Here is a 17,622-nt window from a genome sequence, read left to right on the forward strand (position 1 = left end):
GTTGCATGTTGCGTTTATATTCTTGTTAATTTACTCATTTCAGCCCATTTGAGTTTGGGTTTTCATGATAGTTTTCTAATGATGGCGGGACATATTATTCTGTTTTAATATTACTCCTGAATCACTATGATAAATATAATAGTTTTTCTTCTGTATATTTTTTTACCAGAGCTGAGATTTACTTTGAAGTGCAAAGTGTAGGAATAGGCCGACAGGTGAAATCAGTCATTGATACAGACATGGTGGCATAGGAGGAAGACTGGAACACTTTGAACCAAGAGGTTGTGAGTTCAAATCCCAGGTGAGGACATGATGAATAAAATGACTGTATGAATACACAATGTAATCATATGTGTCAAAAATGCAGTTGAAAACACTTTATGTTAAAAGTACTGTGTGTGTGTGTCCCTAGCAGTGCCAAAGACAAAGAGATGTGACTGGATCAGTGGTTCACCAATCATGACCTTGAAGAGCTTGGCAACAGTAACAAGGGGTGATGTGTAATGAAACTAGTGTGCCCTGGGTAAAATGTTTTATTGGGTGGGGTGGGGGGGTGTTTATTTGAAACCATCAGGTGACGTGCCCGGGACAAACTGGGAACAAACATCTCCAGGGGACTATGACACAGCGTGACACCCTTGTTGCAATTTCGGATGCTCCTTATCTTCCAAATGAGTTTCTTGCAATATCAATATTTTATTTTTTCAAAAACTACAGTACCTTTTTCCTTTTAATGGAGTTATGGCTCCCTCTAATGTTCCATGTACATACATGCAGTCTGTTACCTGCCATTGCACTTTGACCAATCAATACCCAGACTGAATCCTACTGTAAAGATGGGGTGTCACCTTTTCACATGTGCTGAACTCTCATCAATCTCACCGAGCATAAACACACGATTTGAACCCTGAACTCTAACTATACTAAACATGTGAAGATCCAAAAGGGGGTTTTCCCACTAGCTAACATGCAGGGGATTTCAACTTTCCAATGTAGACTCTTAAGTCCGCATAGCCACTCTATAGCCTCATTCTTTACATATATATATGGAAATTAAAATCAATAGAAGAATATTGAAGCTCTTCCACCTAAAACCAAGTCTGGGCACCAATATAGATTCACACATATCTCAGTCTGAGCTATAGTGGCAGTTACTTTAGCAAGGAAAATAATAAAGATATTAATATTACTGAACAGGAGCATGTGAGAACTCACACCACTGTTTCATGATCAGATTCAAATAAAAGAGTTATCCAATGCCACGGAGGAGCAGCTTACAGTTATTTACCCGAGAGAGTCAATAAACGCAGCAGCCTCTTCAGGTGTGGAGAGTTTCTTAGGCGATCCGTTGACCATAATCTTCAATGTGGCCGGGTACAGCAGCGCGTGCGTAGTCCATCTTCATTCTCCTGAGGCGAGCCTTCAACTCATCAAACGCTTTGCGTCTTCATACAACCGCTGTGGAGTAATCATTGAAGAATGAGACCTTTGGACCTTTACGTTGACTACCGTCAGAGCCGATGTTTCTAGCCGCATCCATGACGCGCTGCTTGTCGGTGAAGTTGTGGAACTTTATAACCACTGGCCGTGGGCGCTGGTTGGGACCGGGTATCGGTGCTTGAGAGCGATGGGCTCTGTCCAGCTTCGGGTATCGGTGCTTGGGAGCGATGGGCTCTGTCCAGCTTCGGGTATCGGTGCTTGAGAGCGATGGGCTCTGTCCAGCTTCACACGACCAGCCTTAGTGTCCATTTGTAGGTAGCCAGGGATCCATTCCTCAAAGTATTTTACTGAACGTGTCTCTTCAGAATTTTCCGGGAGTCCCAAAGCACGGATATTGCATCTGCGTCCTAGATTATCCAAGTCGTCAATGTGCTCCGCCATTTCGCACACCTGTTTCTCAAGTGCCTTTAATTTAGTGTCCATTGATGTAGTTGAAGTTTCCACAGTAGAAATTCTTCCGTCCGCCTCAACCACACGTTGTACAGCCCTCTGTAGTTCAGCTGAATGGCCTGCTATTGCTTCCAAGACCGTTCCTTTCTTAACATTGATCCCTTTAGTAATGTTATCCGTTATCCTTTGAATCACCAGGTCCATTGTGCCTGGATCCGCAGTGGTGTTAGCTTCGCTAACGTTAGCTAGCTCCTCCTGCACATCTACAGGGATGGTGGTTTTGGTCGAGTTCTTAGTAGTTCTGCCGGGCATGTTGTCAGAGATTTTTGAGAAATAACCATCAAGACTCATTGTAGGATAACTTATTTAGCAAATTCTACCACTTTTTCAAGCTAGAAAATATATGTAAAAAGAGAAATTTACAAATGCCACGGGAGCTCGCTGAAACACAGTGTTCTCTCTATGACGCCATTGTGTTCCCTCGTGTGTTTTCTGTACCTGTTCGCACCTCTCCCTGTAGGCTTTAGACCCTCCACACCCCTTGGCTGCAACCTTTCTCATTTAGTGTACCCTGCACGCACAACCCGGGTCTCTGGCAGCATTTGGAAGTGCCGATCTGCGGTCAAGAACGTTGAGTTCCTCTCAGCCTATACTGCCCTTCAGTCCTTGACTTGTTGGCCCCGACGGAGACATGAATCACCCCAGAGAGCACTGCTACTCCAGCTGCTCTTTCTTCATCTGACTATGTTTTCTCTCAGAGTCTGAGAGCATCTGGTCGTCATGGTGGTGACACGGGTCTACTCATTTCTCCTAAGTGGAGATGTTCTCTTTTCTCCCTCTCACCTGTCCATCTCCTTGAATTCCATGCTGTCACTGTCACTTGTCTAATCAAGCTTAACATTATTGTCATCTATCTCCCACCATGTGCCCTTAGAGCGTTAATCAATGAGCTTGACAACTTGATAAGCTCATTTCCTGACGATGGCTCACCGCTCTTTGTACTTTCCGACTTCAACCTCCCGACATCTACTTTTGATTATTTTCTTTCCGACTCTCTTTTTCCCCTTCCTGCCTCTTTTGACCTCACCCTTTCCCCTTCCTGCCTCTTTTGACCTCACCCTCTCCCCTTCCTGCCTCTTTTGACCTCACCCTTTCCCCTTCCTGCCTCTTTTGACCTCACCCTTTCCCCTTCCTGCCTCTTTTGACCTCACCCTTTCCCAGTCTCACTCACAAGGCAGGCAGTACGCTTGACCTCATCTTTACTAGAGGCTGTTCTCCTACTAATCTCACTGCAACCCCCCTCCAGGTCTCTGATCACTACTTTTTTATTTTCTGTCTCCCTTTCCTTCAACCCTAACCACTCAACCCCAACCCAGATGGTGTTGCGCCATCACAATCATTGTTCTCTCTCTCCCACTACTCTCTCCTCTTCTATCCCATCGTCTCTCCCTTCTGCTAAATCCTTCTCCCTCCTGTCTCCTGATTCTGCCTCTTCAACCCAACTCTCTTCCCTTTCCGCATCCTATGACTCGCACTGTCCCCTTTCCTCCCGGACGGCTCGAACCTCTCCTCCTGCTCCGTGGCTGAGGGACTCATTGCGAGCTTACAGAACAGGGCTGCGGGCAGCTGAGCGAAAATGGAGGAAAACTAAACTTCCGGGGGACCTATCATCCTTTCACTCCCTCCTCTTTGTCTTCTCTTCCTCTGGATCCTATCATCCTTTCACTCCCTCCTCTCTGTCTTCTCTTCCTCTGGGTCCTATCATCCTTTCAATCCCTCCTCTCTGTCTTCTCTTCCTCTGGATCCTATCATCCTTTCACTCCCTCCTCTGTCTTCTCTTCCTCTGGATCCTATCATCCTTTCACTCCCTCCTCTGTCTTCTCTTCCTCTGGATCCACTGCTAAAGCCAATTTCTATCACTCTAAATTTAAAGCTTCTGCCTTTAACCCTAGGAAACTTCCCCCCCTTTCCTCCCTCCTTAATTCTCCATTCCTCCCTCTGTGGACGACTTTGTCAACCACTTTTAAAAAAAGGTTGATGACATCCGTTACTAATTCACTCAGCCTACTGAGTCCACTGGTCCCACTCACACAGAACTTGACCTCTTTCTCCCATCCTGCAACTAGCAGGGTCTGGCCACCCAACAACCTGCCCGTTCAACCCCATCCCTTCCTCCCTTCTCCAGACCATCTCTGGAGACCTTCTCACTTCCCTCATCAACTCATCCCTGACCACTGGCTGCATTCCCTGACTTCAAAATGGCCTGAGTTGCTCCCCTCAAGAAACCAACACTCGACTCATCTGACATCAGAACCTACAGACCTGTGTCCCTTCTTTCTTTTCTTTCCAAAACCCTTGAGCGTGTTGTCTCTGATCAACTTTCTCGTTATTGCTCTCAAAGCGATCTTTTTGACCCTAACCAATTAGGCTTCAAGACGGTTCACTCAACTGAGACTGCTCTTCTCTGTGTCACGGAGGCTCTCCGCACTGTCAAAGCTGACTCTCTCTCCTCTGTTCTCATCCTCATAGATCTATCTCCTGAACCATCAGATCCTCCTCTCCACCCTCTCAGGGCTGAGGGTTTCAGACTCTGCACACTCTTGGATTGCATCCTACCAGGCAGGTCACTCTGACCAAGTGATGTGGAGAGTATCTGTGTCTGCACCACATACTCTCACTACTGGTGTCCCCCAGGGCTCGGTTCTAGGTCCTCTCCTCTCCTCTTCTCTCCATACACCAAGTCACTCGGCTCCATCATATCCTCACATGGTCTCTCCTATCACTGCTATGTGGACGACACTCAGCTACTTTTCTCCGTCCACCTTCTGACACCCAGATGGCGAGACGCATCTCTGCGTGCCTGGCATATATTTCAACTTGGATGTCGGCCCACCCCCTCAAGCTCAACCTCGACAAGACAGAACTGCTCAGGAGACAGGAGAACGTCTCCATATCCTGGAGACAGGAGAACGTCCCCATATCCAGGAGACAGGAGAACGTCTCCATATCCAGGAGACAGGAGAACGTCCCCATATCCAGGAGACAGGAGAACGTCCCCATATCCAGGAGACAGGAGAACGTCTCCATATCCAGGAGACAGGAGAACGTCCCCATATCCAGGAGACAGGAGAACGTCCCCATATCCAGGAGACAGGAGAACGTCCCCATATCCAGGAGACAGGAGAACGTCCCCATATCCAGGAGACAGGAGAACGTCCCCATATCCAGGAGACAGGAGAACGTCTCCATATCCAGGAGACAGGAGAACGTCCCCATATCCAGGAGACAGGAGAACGTCCCCATATCCAGGAGACAGGAGAACGTCCCCATATCCAGGAGACAGGAATCAGCGGCCCCTCAGAAACAGAGACATGATGGACAGACAGGTCTACTATACATCTAGATGTGTATCCTCCTCATAACAACATCAGCAGAGTGTATACAGTATAATCCTCTCACAATAGGTCAAGCTCTTATTTACCCAGTTTGGAAGAATAAATACCGGTAGACAACAGCTCATCAGCATTACTAGATCCAACTAGACAACAAAAGAAGAAAGGCCTTTTCTCTCGTTCACTACCATACAGGTCTTATTATTATAATTATTTGTATTATTACAATCACCTGCAACAACTGGCTATTTATCAAAAATTCATCTCTCAATTAATTCCAGGACTTTTAATCGATTAACAATTCAACCCAGGAGACAATTCATCTTGATGGTTGTACAGTCGTCTCAAATAAAACTGTGAAGGACCTCGGCGTTACTCTGGACCCTGATCTCTCTTTTGACGAACATATCAAGACTGTTTCAAGGAAAAGATTTTTTCCATCTACGTAACATTGCAAAAATCAGAAACTTTCTGTCCAACAATTATGCAGAAAATTAATCAGTGCTTTTGTCACTTCGGGGTTAGACTACTGCAATGCTCTACTTTCCGGCTATAAGGCACTAAATAAACTTCAGTTAGTGCTAAATACGGCTGCTAGAATCCTGACTAGAACCAAAAAATGTATCATATTACTCCAGTGCTAGCCTCCCTACACTGGCTTCCTGTTAAGGCAAGGGCTGATTTCAAGGTTTTACTGCTAACCTACAAAGCATTACATGGGCTTGCTCCTACCTATCTTCCGATTTGGTCCTGCCGTACATACCTACACGTACGCTACGATCACAAGACGCAGGCCTCCTAATTGTCCCTATAATTTCTAAGCAAACAGCTGGAGGCAGGGCTTTCTCCTATAGAGCTCCATTTTTATGGAATGGTCTGCCTACCCAAGTGAGAGACGCAGACTCGATCTCAACCTTTAAGTCTTTATTGAAGACTCATCTCTTCAGTGGGTCATATGATTGAGTGTAGTCTGGCCCAAGAGTGTGAAGGTGAATGGAAAGGCACTGGAGCAACGAACCACCCTTGCTGTCTCTGCCTGGCCGGTTCCCCTCTCCCCACTGGGATTCTCTGCCTCTAACCCTATTACAGGGGCTGAGTCACTGGCTTACTGGTGCTCTTCCATGCCGTCCCTAGGTGCGTCACTTGAGTGGGTTGAGTCACTGACGTGGTCTTCCTGTCCAGGCTGGCGCCCCGCCTTGGGTTGTGCCGTGGCGGAGATCTTTGTGGGCTATACTCAGCCTTATCCTTCTAGTGGTGTGGGGGCTTTGCTTTGGCAAAGTGGGTGGGGTTATATCCTGCCTGTTTGGCCCTGTCTGGGGGTATCATCGGACAGGGCCACAGTGTCTCCCGACCTCTCCTGTCTCAGCCTCCAGTATTTATGTTGCAGTAGTTTATGTGTCAGGGGGCTAGGGTCAGTCTGTTATATCGGGAGTATTTCTCCTGTCTTATCCGTTGTCCTGTGTGAATTTAAGTATGCTCTCTCTCTCTCTCTCTCCCTCTCTCTCGGACCATGCCTCAGGACTACGTGGCCTGATGACTCCTTGCTGTCCCCAGTCCATATGGAATCCTGACCTGTTCACCGGATGTGCTACCTGTCCCAGACCTTCTGTTTTCAACTCTCTAGAGACAGCAGGAGCGGTAAAGATACTCTGAATGATCGGCTATGAAAAGCCAACTGATATTTACTCCTGAGGTGCTGACTTGCTGCACCCTCGACAACCACTGTGATTATTATTATTTGACCCTGCTGGTCATCTATGAACATTTGAACATCTTGGCCATGTTCTGTTATAATCTCCACCCGGCACAGCCAGAAGAGGACTGGCCACCCCTCAGAGCCTGGTTCCTCTCTAGGTTTCATCCTAGGTTCTGGCCTTTCTAGGGGAGTTTTTCCATGCCACCGTGCTTCTATAACTGCATTGCTTGCTGTTTGGGGTTTTAGGCTGGGTTTTCTGTACAGCACTTTGTGACATCAGCTAATGTAAGAAGGGCTTTATGAATAAATTGGATTGATTGATTGAACCTTTTGATGCTCTTCTTCCTAGCAGCCGGTGGATCATGTTCCGGAATCCTTTGATGCTCTTCTTCTTCCTAGTAGCCGGTGGATCATGTTCCGGAATCCTTTGATGTTCTTCTTCTTCCTAGCAGCCGGTGGATCATGTTTTGGAACACTGATGCCACTTGATTATTATTTGCCCTTTAGTTACTAAATATAGACTCTGTAAACATTTAGACCACTGAGGGTCAACCGGAAAGGCAATTGCATAACGACAGGGTATTTGGTTATACATCTCCTGATCCTACTGCACCTATATAGATCTAGTGGCAACATCACTCTGCTTACATTCTCTTCACAGTGCAGTAAATCCTTCAGGATATTCCGGATATTTTTAAATAAGATGAAAAATAATTTATAGAAAGACTCATTTAGCACTTCTTTCTTGATAAACCACATTTTAGGATCTTGGACTTTACCATCTTGTTGTACATTTTGCATTTAATAAAAATGTCTAAGTTATCTTCCAATACGTTGGCACATCAATGACTTACAAACACACACATGATCCAGAGTGAAAGCTATAATGCTATAACTATCTGCTTTGTGATTGTGACGCCACAGAGCAGGCCTTCATGTTCTATATTTATATTCTATAACACTGTAGAGCAGCAATGAAACCTGGAGCGCCTGTTCAGATGTTTCAGTAACACCAGATAATGTTTCAGATGTTTCAGTAACACTAGAACATGTCAGTAACATTCTAGAACATGTTTCAGTAACTTTAGAATATGTTTCAGCTGTTTTGGTAACACTAGATATCAACTTTGGAAAAAATTACAATACATACTGTCTATTACTAGCTCTCTATTTATTATAGTATAAGAGCTTAAATAATATATTGGATGAAGAGTACTACCTCTAGAACTAGCATGGGAAACTAGCATGGTAACTACTTCTAGAACTAGCATGGGAAACTAGCATGGTAACTACTTCTAGAACTAGCATGGGAAACTAGCATGGTAACTACTTCTATAACTAGCATGGGAAACTAGCATGGTAACTACTTCTAGAACTAGCATGGGAAACTAGCATGGTAACTACTTCTAGAACTAGCATGGTAACTACTTCTAGAACTAGCATGGTAACTACTTCTAGAACTAGCATGGTAACTACTTCTAGAACTAGCATGGGAAACTAGCATGGTAACTACTTCTAGAACTAGCATGGGAAACTAGCATGGTAACTACTTCTATAACTAGCATGGGAAACTAGCATGGTAACTACTTCTAGAACTAGCATGGGAAACTAGCATGGTAACTACTTCTAGAACTAGCATGGTAACTACTTCTAGAACTAGCATGGTAACTACTTCTAGAACTAGCATGGTAACTACTTCTAGAACTAGCATGGGAAACTAGCATGGTAACTACTTCTAGAACTAGCATGGGAAACTAGCATGGTAACTACTTCTAGAACTAGCATGGTAAACTAGCATGGTAACTACTTCTAGAACTAGCATGGGAAACTAGCATGGTAACTACTTCTAGAACTAGCATGGTAACTACTTCTAGAACTAGCATGGGAAACTAGCATGGTAACTACTTCTAGAACTAGCATGGTAACTACTTCTAGAACTAGCATGGGAAACTAGCATGGTAACTACTTCTAGAACTAGCATGGGAAACTAGCATGGTAACTACTTCTAGAACTAGCATGGTAACTACTTCTATAACTAGCATGGGAAACTAGCATGGTAACTACTTCTAGAACTAGCATGGGAAACTAGCATGGTAACTACTTCTAGAACTAGCATGGGAAACTAGCATGGTAACTACTTCTAGAACTAGCATGGGAAACTAGCATGGTAACTACTTCTAGAACTAGCATGGTAACTACTTCTATAACTAGCATGGGAAACTAGCATGGTAACTACTTCTAGAACTAGCATGGGAAACTAGCATGGTAACTACTTCTAGAACTAGCATGGGAAACTAGCATGGTAACTACTTCTAGAACTAGCATGGTAACTACTTCTATAACTAGCATGGGAAACTAGCATGGTAACTACTTCTATAACTAGCATGGGAAACTAGCATGGTAACTACTTCTAGAACTAGCATGGTAAACTAGCATGGTAACTACTTCTAGAACTAGCATGGGAAACTAGCATGGTAACTACTTCTAGAACTAGCATGGGAAACTAGCATGGTAACTACTTCTAGAACTAGCATGGTAAACTAGCATGGTAACTACTTCTATAACTAGCATGGGAAACTAGCATGGTAACTACTTCTAGAACTAGCATGGTAAACTAGCATGGTAACTACTTCTAAAACTAGCATGGCAGCTACTTCTAGAACTAGCATGGGAAACTACTTCTAAAACTAGCATGGCAGCTACTTCTAGAACTAGCATGGTAAACTAGCATGGTAACTACTTCTAGAACTAGCATGGTAACTACTTCTAGAACTAGCATGGGAAACTAGCATGGTAACTACTTCTAGAACTAGCATGGTAACTACTTCTAGAACTAGCATGGTAACTACTTCTAAAACTAGCATGGTAACTACTTCTAGAACTAGCATGGGAAACTAGCATGGTAACTACTTCTAGAACTAGCATGGGAAACTAGCATGGTAACTACTTCTAGAACTAGCATGGTAACTACTTCTAGAACTAGCATGGTAACTACTTCTAGAACTAGCATGGGAAACTAGCATGGTAACTACTTCTAGAACTAGCATGGTAACTACTTCTAGAACTAGCATGGGAAACTAGCATGGTAACTACTTCTAGAACTAGCATGGGAAACTAGCATGGTAACTACTTCTAGAACTAGCATGGGAAACTAGCATGGTAACTACTTCTAGAACTAGCATGGTAACTACTTCTATAACTAGCATGGGAAACTAGCATGGTAACTACTTCTAGAACTAGCATGGGAAACTAGCATGGTAACTACTTCTAGAACTAGCATGGGAAACTAGCATGGTAACTACTTCTAGAACTAGCATGGGAAACTAGCATGGTAACTACTTCTAGAACTAGCATGGTAACTACTTCTATAACTAGCATGGGAAACTAGCATGGTAACTACTTCTAGAACTAGCATGGGAAACTAGCATGGTAACTACTTCTAGAACTAGCATGGGAAACTAGCATGTAACTACTTCTAGAACTAGCATGGTAACTACTTCTATAACTAGCATGGGAAACTAGCATGGTAACTACTTCTAGAACTAGCATGGTAACTACTTCTATAACTAGCATGGGAAACTAGCATGGTAACTACTTCTAGAACTAGCATGGGAAACTAGCATGGTAACTACTTCTAGAACTAGCATGGGAAACTAGCATGGTAACTACTTCTAGAACTAGCATGGGAAACTAGCATGGTAACTACTTCTAGAACTAGCATGGGAAACTAGCATGGTAACTACTTCTAGAACTAGCATGGGAAACTAGCATGGTAACTACTTCTAGAACTAGCATGGTAAACTAGCATGGTAACTACTTCTAGAACTAGCATGGGAAACTAGCATGGTAACTACTTCTAGAACTAGCATGGGAAACTAGCATGGTAACTACTTCTAGAACTAGCATGGGAAACTAGCATGGTAACTACTTCTAGAACTAGCATGGTAAACTAGCATGGTAACTACTTCTATAACTAGCATGGGAAACTAGCATGGTAACTACTTCTAGAACTAGCATGGTAAACTAGCATGGTAACTACTTCTAAAACTAGCATGGCAGCTACTTCTAGAACTAGCATGGGAAACTACTTCTAAAACTAGCATGGCAGCTACTTCTAGAACTAGCATGGTAAACTAGCATGGTAACTACTTCTAGAACTAGCATGGTAACTACTTCTAGAACTAGCATGGGAAACTAGCATGGTAACTACTTCTAGAACTAGCATGGTAACTACTTCTAGAACTAGCATGGTAACTACTTCTAAAACTAGCATGGTAACTACTTCTAGAACTAGCATGGGAAACTAGCATGGTAACTACTTCTAGAACTAGCATGGGAAACTAGCATGGTAACTACTTCTAGAACTAGCATGGTAACTACTTCTATAACTAGCATGGGAAACTAGCATGGTAACTACTTCTAGAACTAGCATGGGAAACTAGCATGGTAACTACTTCTAGAACTAGCATGGGAAACTAGCATGGTAACTACTTCTAGAACTAGCATGGTAACTACTTCTATAACTAGCATGGGAAACTAGCATGGTAACTACTTCTATAACTAGCATGGGAAACTAGCATGGTAACTACTTCTAGAACTAGCATGGTAAACTAGCATGGTAACTACTTCTAGAACTAGCATGGGAAACTAGCATGGTAACTACTTCTAGAACTAGCATGGGAAACTAGCATGGTAACTACTTCTAGAACTAGCATGGGAAACTAGCATGGTAACTACTTCTAGAACTAGCATGGTAAACTAGCATGGTAACTACTTCTATAACTAGCATGGGAAACTAGCATGGTAACTACTTCTAGAACTAGCATGGTAAACTAGCATGGTAACTACTTCTAAAACTAGCATGGCAGCTACTTCTAGAACTAGCATGGGAAACTACTTCTAAAACTAGCATGGCAGCTACTTCTAGAACTAGCATGGTAAACTAGCATGGTAACTACTTCTAGAACTAGCATGGTAACTACTTCTAGAACTAGCATGGGAAACTAGCATGGTAACTACTTCTAGAACTAGCATGGGAAACTAGCATGGTAACTACTTCTAGAACTAGCATGGGAAACTAGCATGGTAACTACTTCTAGAACTAGCATGGGAAACTAGCATGGTAACTACTTCTAGAACTAGCATGGTAACTACTTCTAGAACTAGCATGGTAACTACTTCTAGAACTAGCATGGGAAACTAGCATGGTAACTACTTCTAGAACTAGCATGGTAACTACTTCTAGAACTAGCATGGGAAACTAGCATGGTAACTACTTCTAGAACTAGCATGGGAAACTAGCATGGTAACTACTTCTAGAACTAGCATGGGAAACTAGCATGGTAACTACTTCTAGAACTAGCATGGTAACTACTTCTATAACTAGCATGGGAAACTAGCATGGTAACTACTTCTAGAACTAGCATGGGAAACTAGCATGGTAACTACTTCTAGAACTAGCATGGGAAACTAGCATGGTAACTACTTCTAGAACTAGCATGGGAAACTAGCATGGTAACTACTTCTAGAACTAGCATGGTAACTACTTCTATAACTAGCATGGGAAACTAGCATGGTAACTACTTCTAGAACTAGCATGGGAAACTAGCATGGTAACTACTTCTAGAACTAGCATGGGAAACTAGCATGTAACTACTTCTAGAACTAGCATGGTAACTACTTCTATAACTAGCATGGGAAACTAGCATGGTAACTACTTCTAGAACTAGCATGGTAACTACTTCTATAACTAGCATGGGAAACTAGCATGGTAACTACTTCTAGAACTAGCATGGGAAACTAGCATGGTAACTACTTCTAGAACTAGCATGGGAAACTAGCATGGTAACTACTTCTAGAACTAGCATGGTAACTACTTCTATAACTAGCATGGGAAACTAGCATGGTAACTACTTCTATAACTAGCATGGGAAACTAGCATGGTAACTACTTCTAGAACTAGCATGGTAAACTAGCATGGTAACTACTTCTAGAACTAGCATGGGAAACTAGCATGGTAACTACTTCTAGAACTAGCATGGGAAACTAGCATGGTAACTACTTCTAGAACTAGCATGGGAAACTAGCATGGTAACTACTTCTAGAACTAGCATGGTAAACTAGCATGGTAACTACTTCTATAACTAGCATGGGAAACTAGCATGGTAACTACTTCTAGAACTAGCATGGTAAACTAGCATGGTAACTACTTCTAAAACTAGCATGGCAGCTACTTCTAGAACTAGCATGGGAAACTACTTCTAAAACTAGCATGGCAGCTACTTCTAGAACTAGCATGGTAAACTAGCATGGTAACTACTTCTAGAACTAGCATGGTAACTACTTCTAGAACTAGCATGGGAAACTAGCATGGTAACTACTTCTAGAACTAGCATGGTAACTACTTCTAGAACTAGCATGGTAACTACTTCTAAAACTAGCATGGTAACTACTTCTAGAACTAGCATGGGAAACTAGCATGGTAACTACTTCTAGAACTAGCATGGGAAACTAGCATGGTAACTACTTCTAGAACTAGCATGGTAACTACTTCTATAACTAGCATGGGAAACTAGCATGGTAACTACTTCTAGAACTAGCATGGGAAACTAGCATGGTAACTACTTCTAGAACTAGCATGGGAAACTAGCATGGTAACTACTTCTAGAACTAGCATGGTAACTACTTCTATAACTAGCATGGGAAACTAGCATGGTAACTACTTCTATAACTAGCATGGGAAACTAGCATGGTAACTACTTCTAGAACTAGCATGGTAAACTAGCATGGTAACTACTTCTAGAACTAGCATGGGAAACTAGCATGGTAACTACTTCTAGAACTAGCATGGGAAACTAGCATGGTAACTACTTCTAGAACTAGCATGGGAAACTAGCATGGTAACTACTTCTAGAACTAGCATGGTAAACTAGCATGGTAACTACTTCTATAACTAGCATGGGAAACTAGCATGGTAACTACTTCTAGAACTAGCATGGTAAACTAGCATGGTAACTACTTCTAAAACTAGCATGGCAGCTACTTCTAGAACTAGCATGGGAAACTACTTCTAAAACTAGCATGGCAGCTACTTCTAGAACTAGCATGGTAAACTAGCATGGTAACTACTTCTAGAACTAGCATGGTAACTACTTCTAGAACTAGCATGGGAAACTAGCATGGTAACTACTTCTAGAACTAGCATGGGAAACTAGCATGGTAACTACTTCTAGAACTAGCATGGGAAACTAGCATGGTAACTACTTCTAGAACTAGCATGGGAAACTAGCATGGTAACTACTTCTAGAACTAGCATGGGAAACTAGCATGGTAACTACTTCTAGAACTAGCATGGGAAACTAGCATGGTAACTACTTCTAGAACTAGCATGGTAAACTAGCATGGTAACTACTTCTATAACTAGCATGGGAAACTAGCATGGTAACTACTTCTAGAACTAGCATGGGAACTACTTCTAGAACTAGCATGGGAAACTAGCATGGTAACTACTTCTAGAACTAGCATGGGAAACTAGCATGGTAACTACTTCTAGAACTAGCATGGGAAACTAGCATGGTAACTACTTCTAGAACTAGCATGGGAAACTAGCATGGTAACTACTTCTAAAACTAGCATGGCAGCTACTTCTAGAACTAGCATGGGAAACTACTTCTAAAACTAGCATGGCAGCTACTTCTAGAACTAGCATGGTAAACTAGCATGGTAACTACTTCTAGAACAAGCATGGGAAACTAGCATGGTAACTACTTCTATAACTAGCATGGGAAACTAGCATGGTATATATTTCTATAACTAGCATGGGAAACTAGCATGGTAACTACTTCTAAAACTAGCATGGCAGCTACTTCTAGAACTAGCATGGGAAACTAGCATGGTAACTACTTCTATAACTAGCATTGGAAACTACCATGGTAACTACTTCTAGAACTAGCATGGGAAACTAGCATGGAAACTACTTCTAGAACTAGCATGGGAAACTAGCATGGTAACTACTTCTAAAACTAGCATGGTAAACTAGCATGGTAACTACTTCTAAAACTAGCATGGGAAACTAGCATGGTAACTACTTCTAGAACTAGCATGGGAAACTAGCATGGTAACTACTTCTAAAACTAGCATGGTAAACTAGCATGGTAACTACTTCTAAAACTAGCATGGTAAACTAGCATGGTAACTACTTCTAGAACTAGCATGGTAAACTAGCATGGTAACTACTTCTAGAACTAGCATGGGAAACTAGCATGGTAACTACTTCTAGAACTAGCATGGGAAACTAGCATGGTAACTACTTCTAGAACTAGCATGGGAAACTAGCATGGTAACTACTTCTAAAACTAGCATGGCAGCTACTTCTAGAACTAGCATGGTAAACTAGCATGGTAAAATATACTTAAAATGTAAAATGTACTAAAAGAAATGTGACTTTTAGCAAACATTTTACTAAAATCCTCTCTAGTGAGTTTAGAGACTCAGCTTCTTCTTCTTCTTCTTCTTCTTTCCCAGCAATAGTTACTTGTTGCTTGATGTTGCAAAAGTCAACTTTGCAACCAAGGTAATCAAGTTAACACTCAATGTTTCACATCCTAGATTTAAATTTCATTGTCCTGCTCTGCTCATTAAAATTGCTTTAAAACTTTCATACATTCTTATAATTTTTTTTACTGTAAATGAAAAAAAGATGGATAAAAAACGAGAGAAATAAAACCTGCCAGTTGTGAAAATAATGTTGTTCTGTTGTCAAATAAGTTACAGAAAAAGAAATAAAAAGTATTTGCTTACAGTACTAAAATTCTAAACTAGATGAAGCACATGTTACGTCTATAAATATCTTTACAAATATACACGTTAATTATTAAAATAGACATTTTGTATCACTTTAAATGATTATATAATCATGACAGTGTATTTTAGATTGCAATGCTTTGACTCAAAAACAATATTTTAGGAAATTGTACAAGGCAACAATATGATACATTTGAGTTTATATATTTACAATAACACCTTTATAAAGATACATAGAAACCTCCCCATCTATATTTATCTCCTGCTGAAGGAGTTGACTGAAGGGGCTGACTGGGAATGGTGTGACCCATTGGATTGTCAATAACTAAAGACTGGCCAAGTACAAAAATATACATTTTCATTTTGAAGAAGGAAAAAATCAAATCCATCCTTCAATGCAAAGAGTCTTTTAAAAACGTGTCAGTTTGTACAGCATTTAATTTCTATCAAGAGTAGGAACACAAACATATCTGAAGCACTGTGGAAGTAGTGCCTACGCTGTTCTGTTTCCATATCTGGAGGAGGTTCCAAGATGTCACGGGGTGATCTATGTCATGATCACTCCATCGTTCTGCAGTAGTTTGACAGGGTTTGGGAGACAGGCTTCATTCCCCTGGATCAGTTTGGGGAAGCAGGGTTCGTCTGGGAGGGGGTCGTGGGCGAACACTGAGTCGTCTCCCGAGGAACAAGTACTGCTGGAGTCCTGGCAGGCTGGAGAGTACTGCTCAAAAGGAACAGACAGGTCCAGGTATTCCTGAAGGAACCAACACCACACACAGCTATAATACAGACAGGTCCAGGTATTCCTGAAGGAACCAACACAGGGTTATTTGGACACTGGGGTCCAAAAAGTTATCTGCGATTCCAAGAAAGTAAACTGAGAGACCCCTAAGGAAGGTCAAAGAAAGTCCAAGACATTCATTAGCGTTACAGTAATCAGGGTTTAGTGTTACAGTAATCAGGGTTCAGTAATCAGGGTTTAGTGTTACAGTAATCAGGGTTTAGGGTTACAGTAATCAGGGTTTAGTGTTACAGTAATCAGGGTTTAGTGTTACAGTAATTTGGGTTTAGCGTTACAGTAATCAGGTTTAGTGTTACAGTAATCAGGGTTTAGGGTTACAGTAATCAGGGTTTAGTGTTACAGTAATCAGGGTTTAGTGTTACAGTAATCAGGGTTTAGCGTTACAGTAATCAGGGTTTAGTGCTACAGTAATCAGGGTTTAGCGTTACAGTAATCAGGGTTTAGGGTTACAGTAATCAGGGTTTAGGGTTACAGTAATCAGGGTTTAGGGTTACAGTAATCAGGGTTTAGTGTTACAGTAATCAGGGTTTAGTGTTACAGTAATCAGGGTTACAGTAATCAGGGTTTAGTGTTACAGTAATCAGGGTTTAGTGTTACAGTAATCAGGGTTTAGCGTTACAGTAATCAGGGTTTAGGGTTACAGTAATCAGGTTTTAGGGTTACAGTAATCAGGGTTTAGTGTTACAGTAATCAGGGTTTAGCGTTACAGTAATCAGGGTTTAGTGTTACAGTAATCAGGGTTCAGTAATCAGGGTTTAGGGTTACAGTAATCAGGGTTCAGTAATCAGGGTTTAGTGTTACAGTAATCAGGGTTTAGTATTACAGTAATCAGGGTTTAGTGTTACAGTAATCAGGGTTCAGTAATCAGGGTTTAGGGTTACAGTAATCAGGGTTCAGTAATCAGGGTTTAGTGTTACAGTAATCAGGGTTTAGGGTTACAGTAATCAGGGTTTAGGGTTACAGTAATCAGGGTTTAGTGTTACAGTAATCAGGGTTTAGCGTTACAGTAATCAGGGTTTAGGGTTACAGTAATCAGGGTT

General features: G+C 42.0%; 1 protein-coding gene across 2 annotated transcripts in view; it reads right to left on the bottom strand.

Moving 5' to 3' along the window:
* Positions 1-14,523: 14,523 nt before the first annotated feature.
* Positions 14,524-17,622, bottom strand: part of LOC129811258 (fibroblast growth factor receptor 3-like) — a 366,746-nt gene continuing 363,647 nt past the window's right edge. For both annotated transcript variants that reach the window (XM_055862424.1, XM_055862422.1), the window contains exon 18: positions 14,524-16,534. In XM_055862424.1, coding sequence (XP_055718399.1) covers positions 16,328-16,534 — 207 coding nt within the window. In that variant the 3' untranslated portion in view covers positions 14,524-16,327. The remainder of the gene's footprint in view (positions 16,535-17,622) is intronic.

This window comes from Salvelinus fontinalis, chromosome 15 (genome assembly GCF_029448725.1).
Source record: "Salvelinus fontinalis isolate EN_2023a chromosome 15, ASM2944872v1, whole genome shotgun sequence".
Taxonomy (NCBI): domain Eukaryota; kingdom Metazoa; phylum Chordata; class Actinopteri; order Salmoniformes; family Salmonidae; genus Salvelinus; species Salvelinus fontinalis.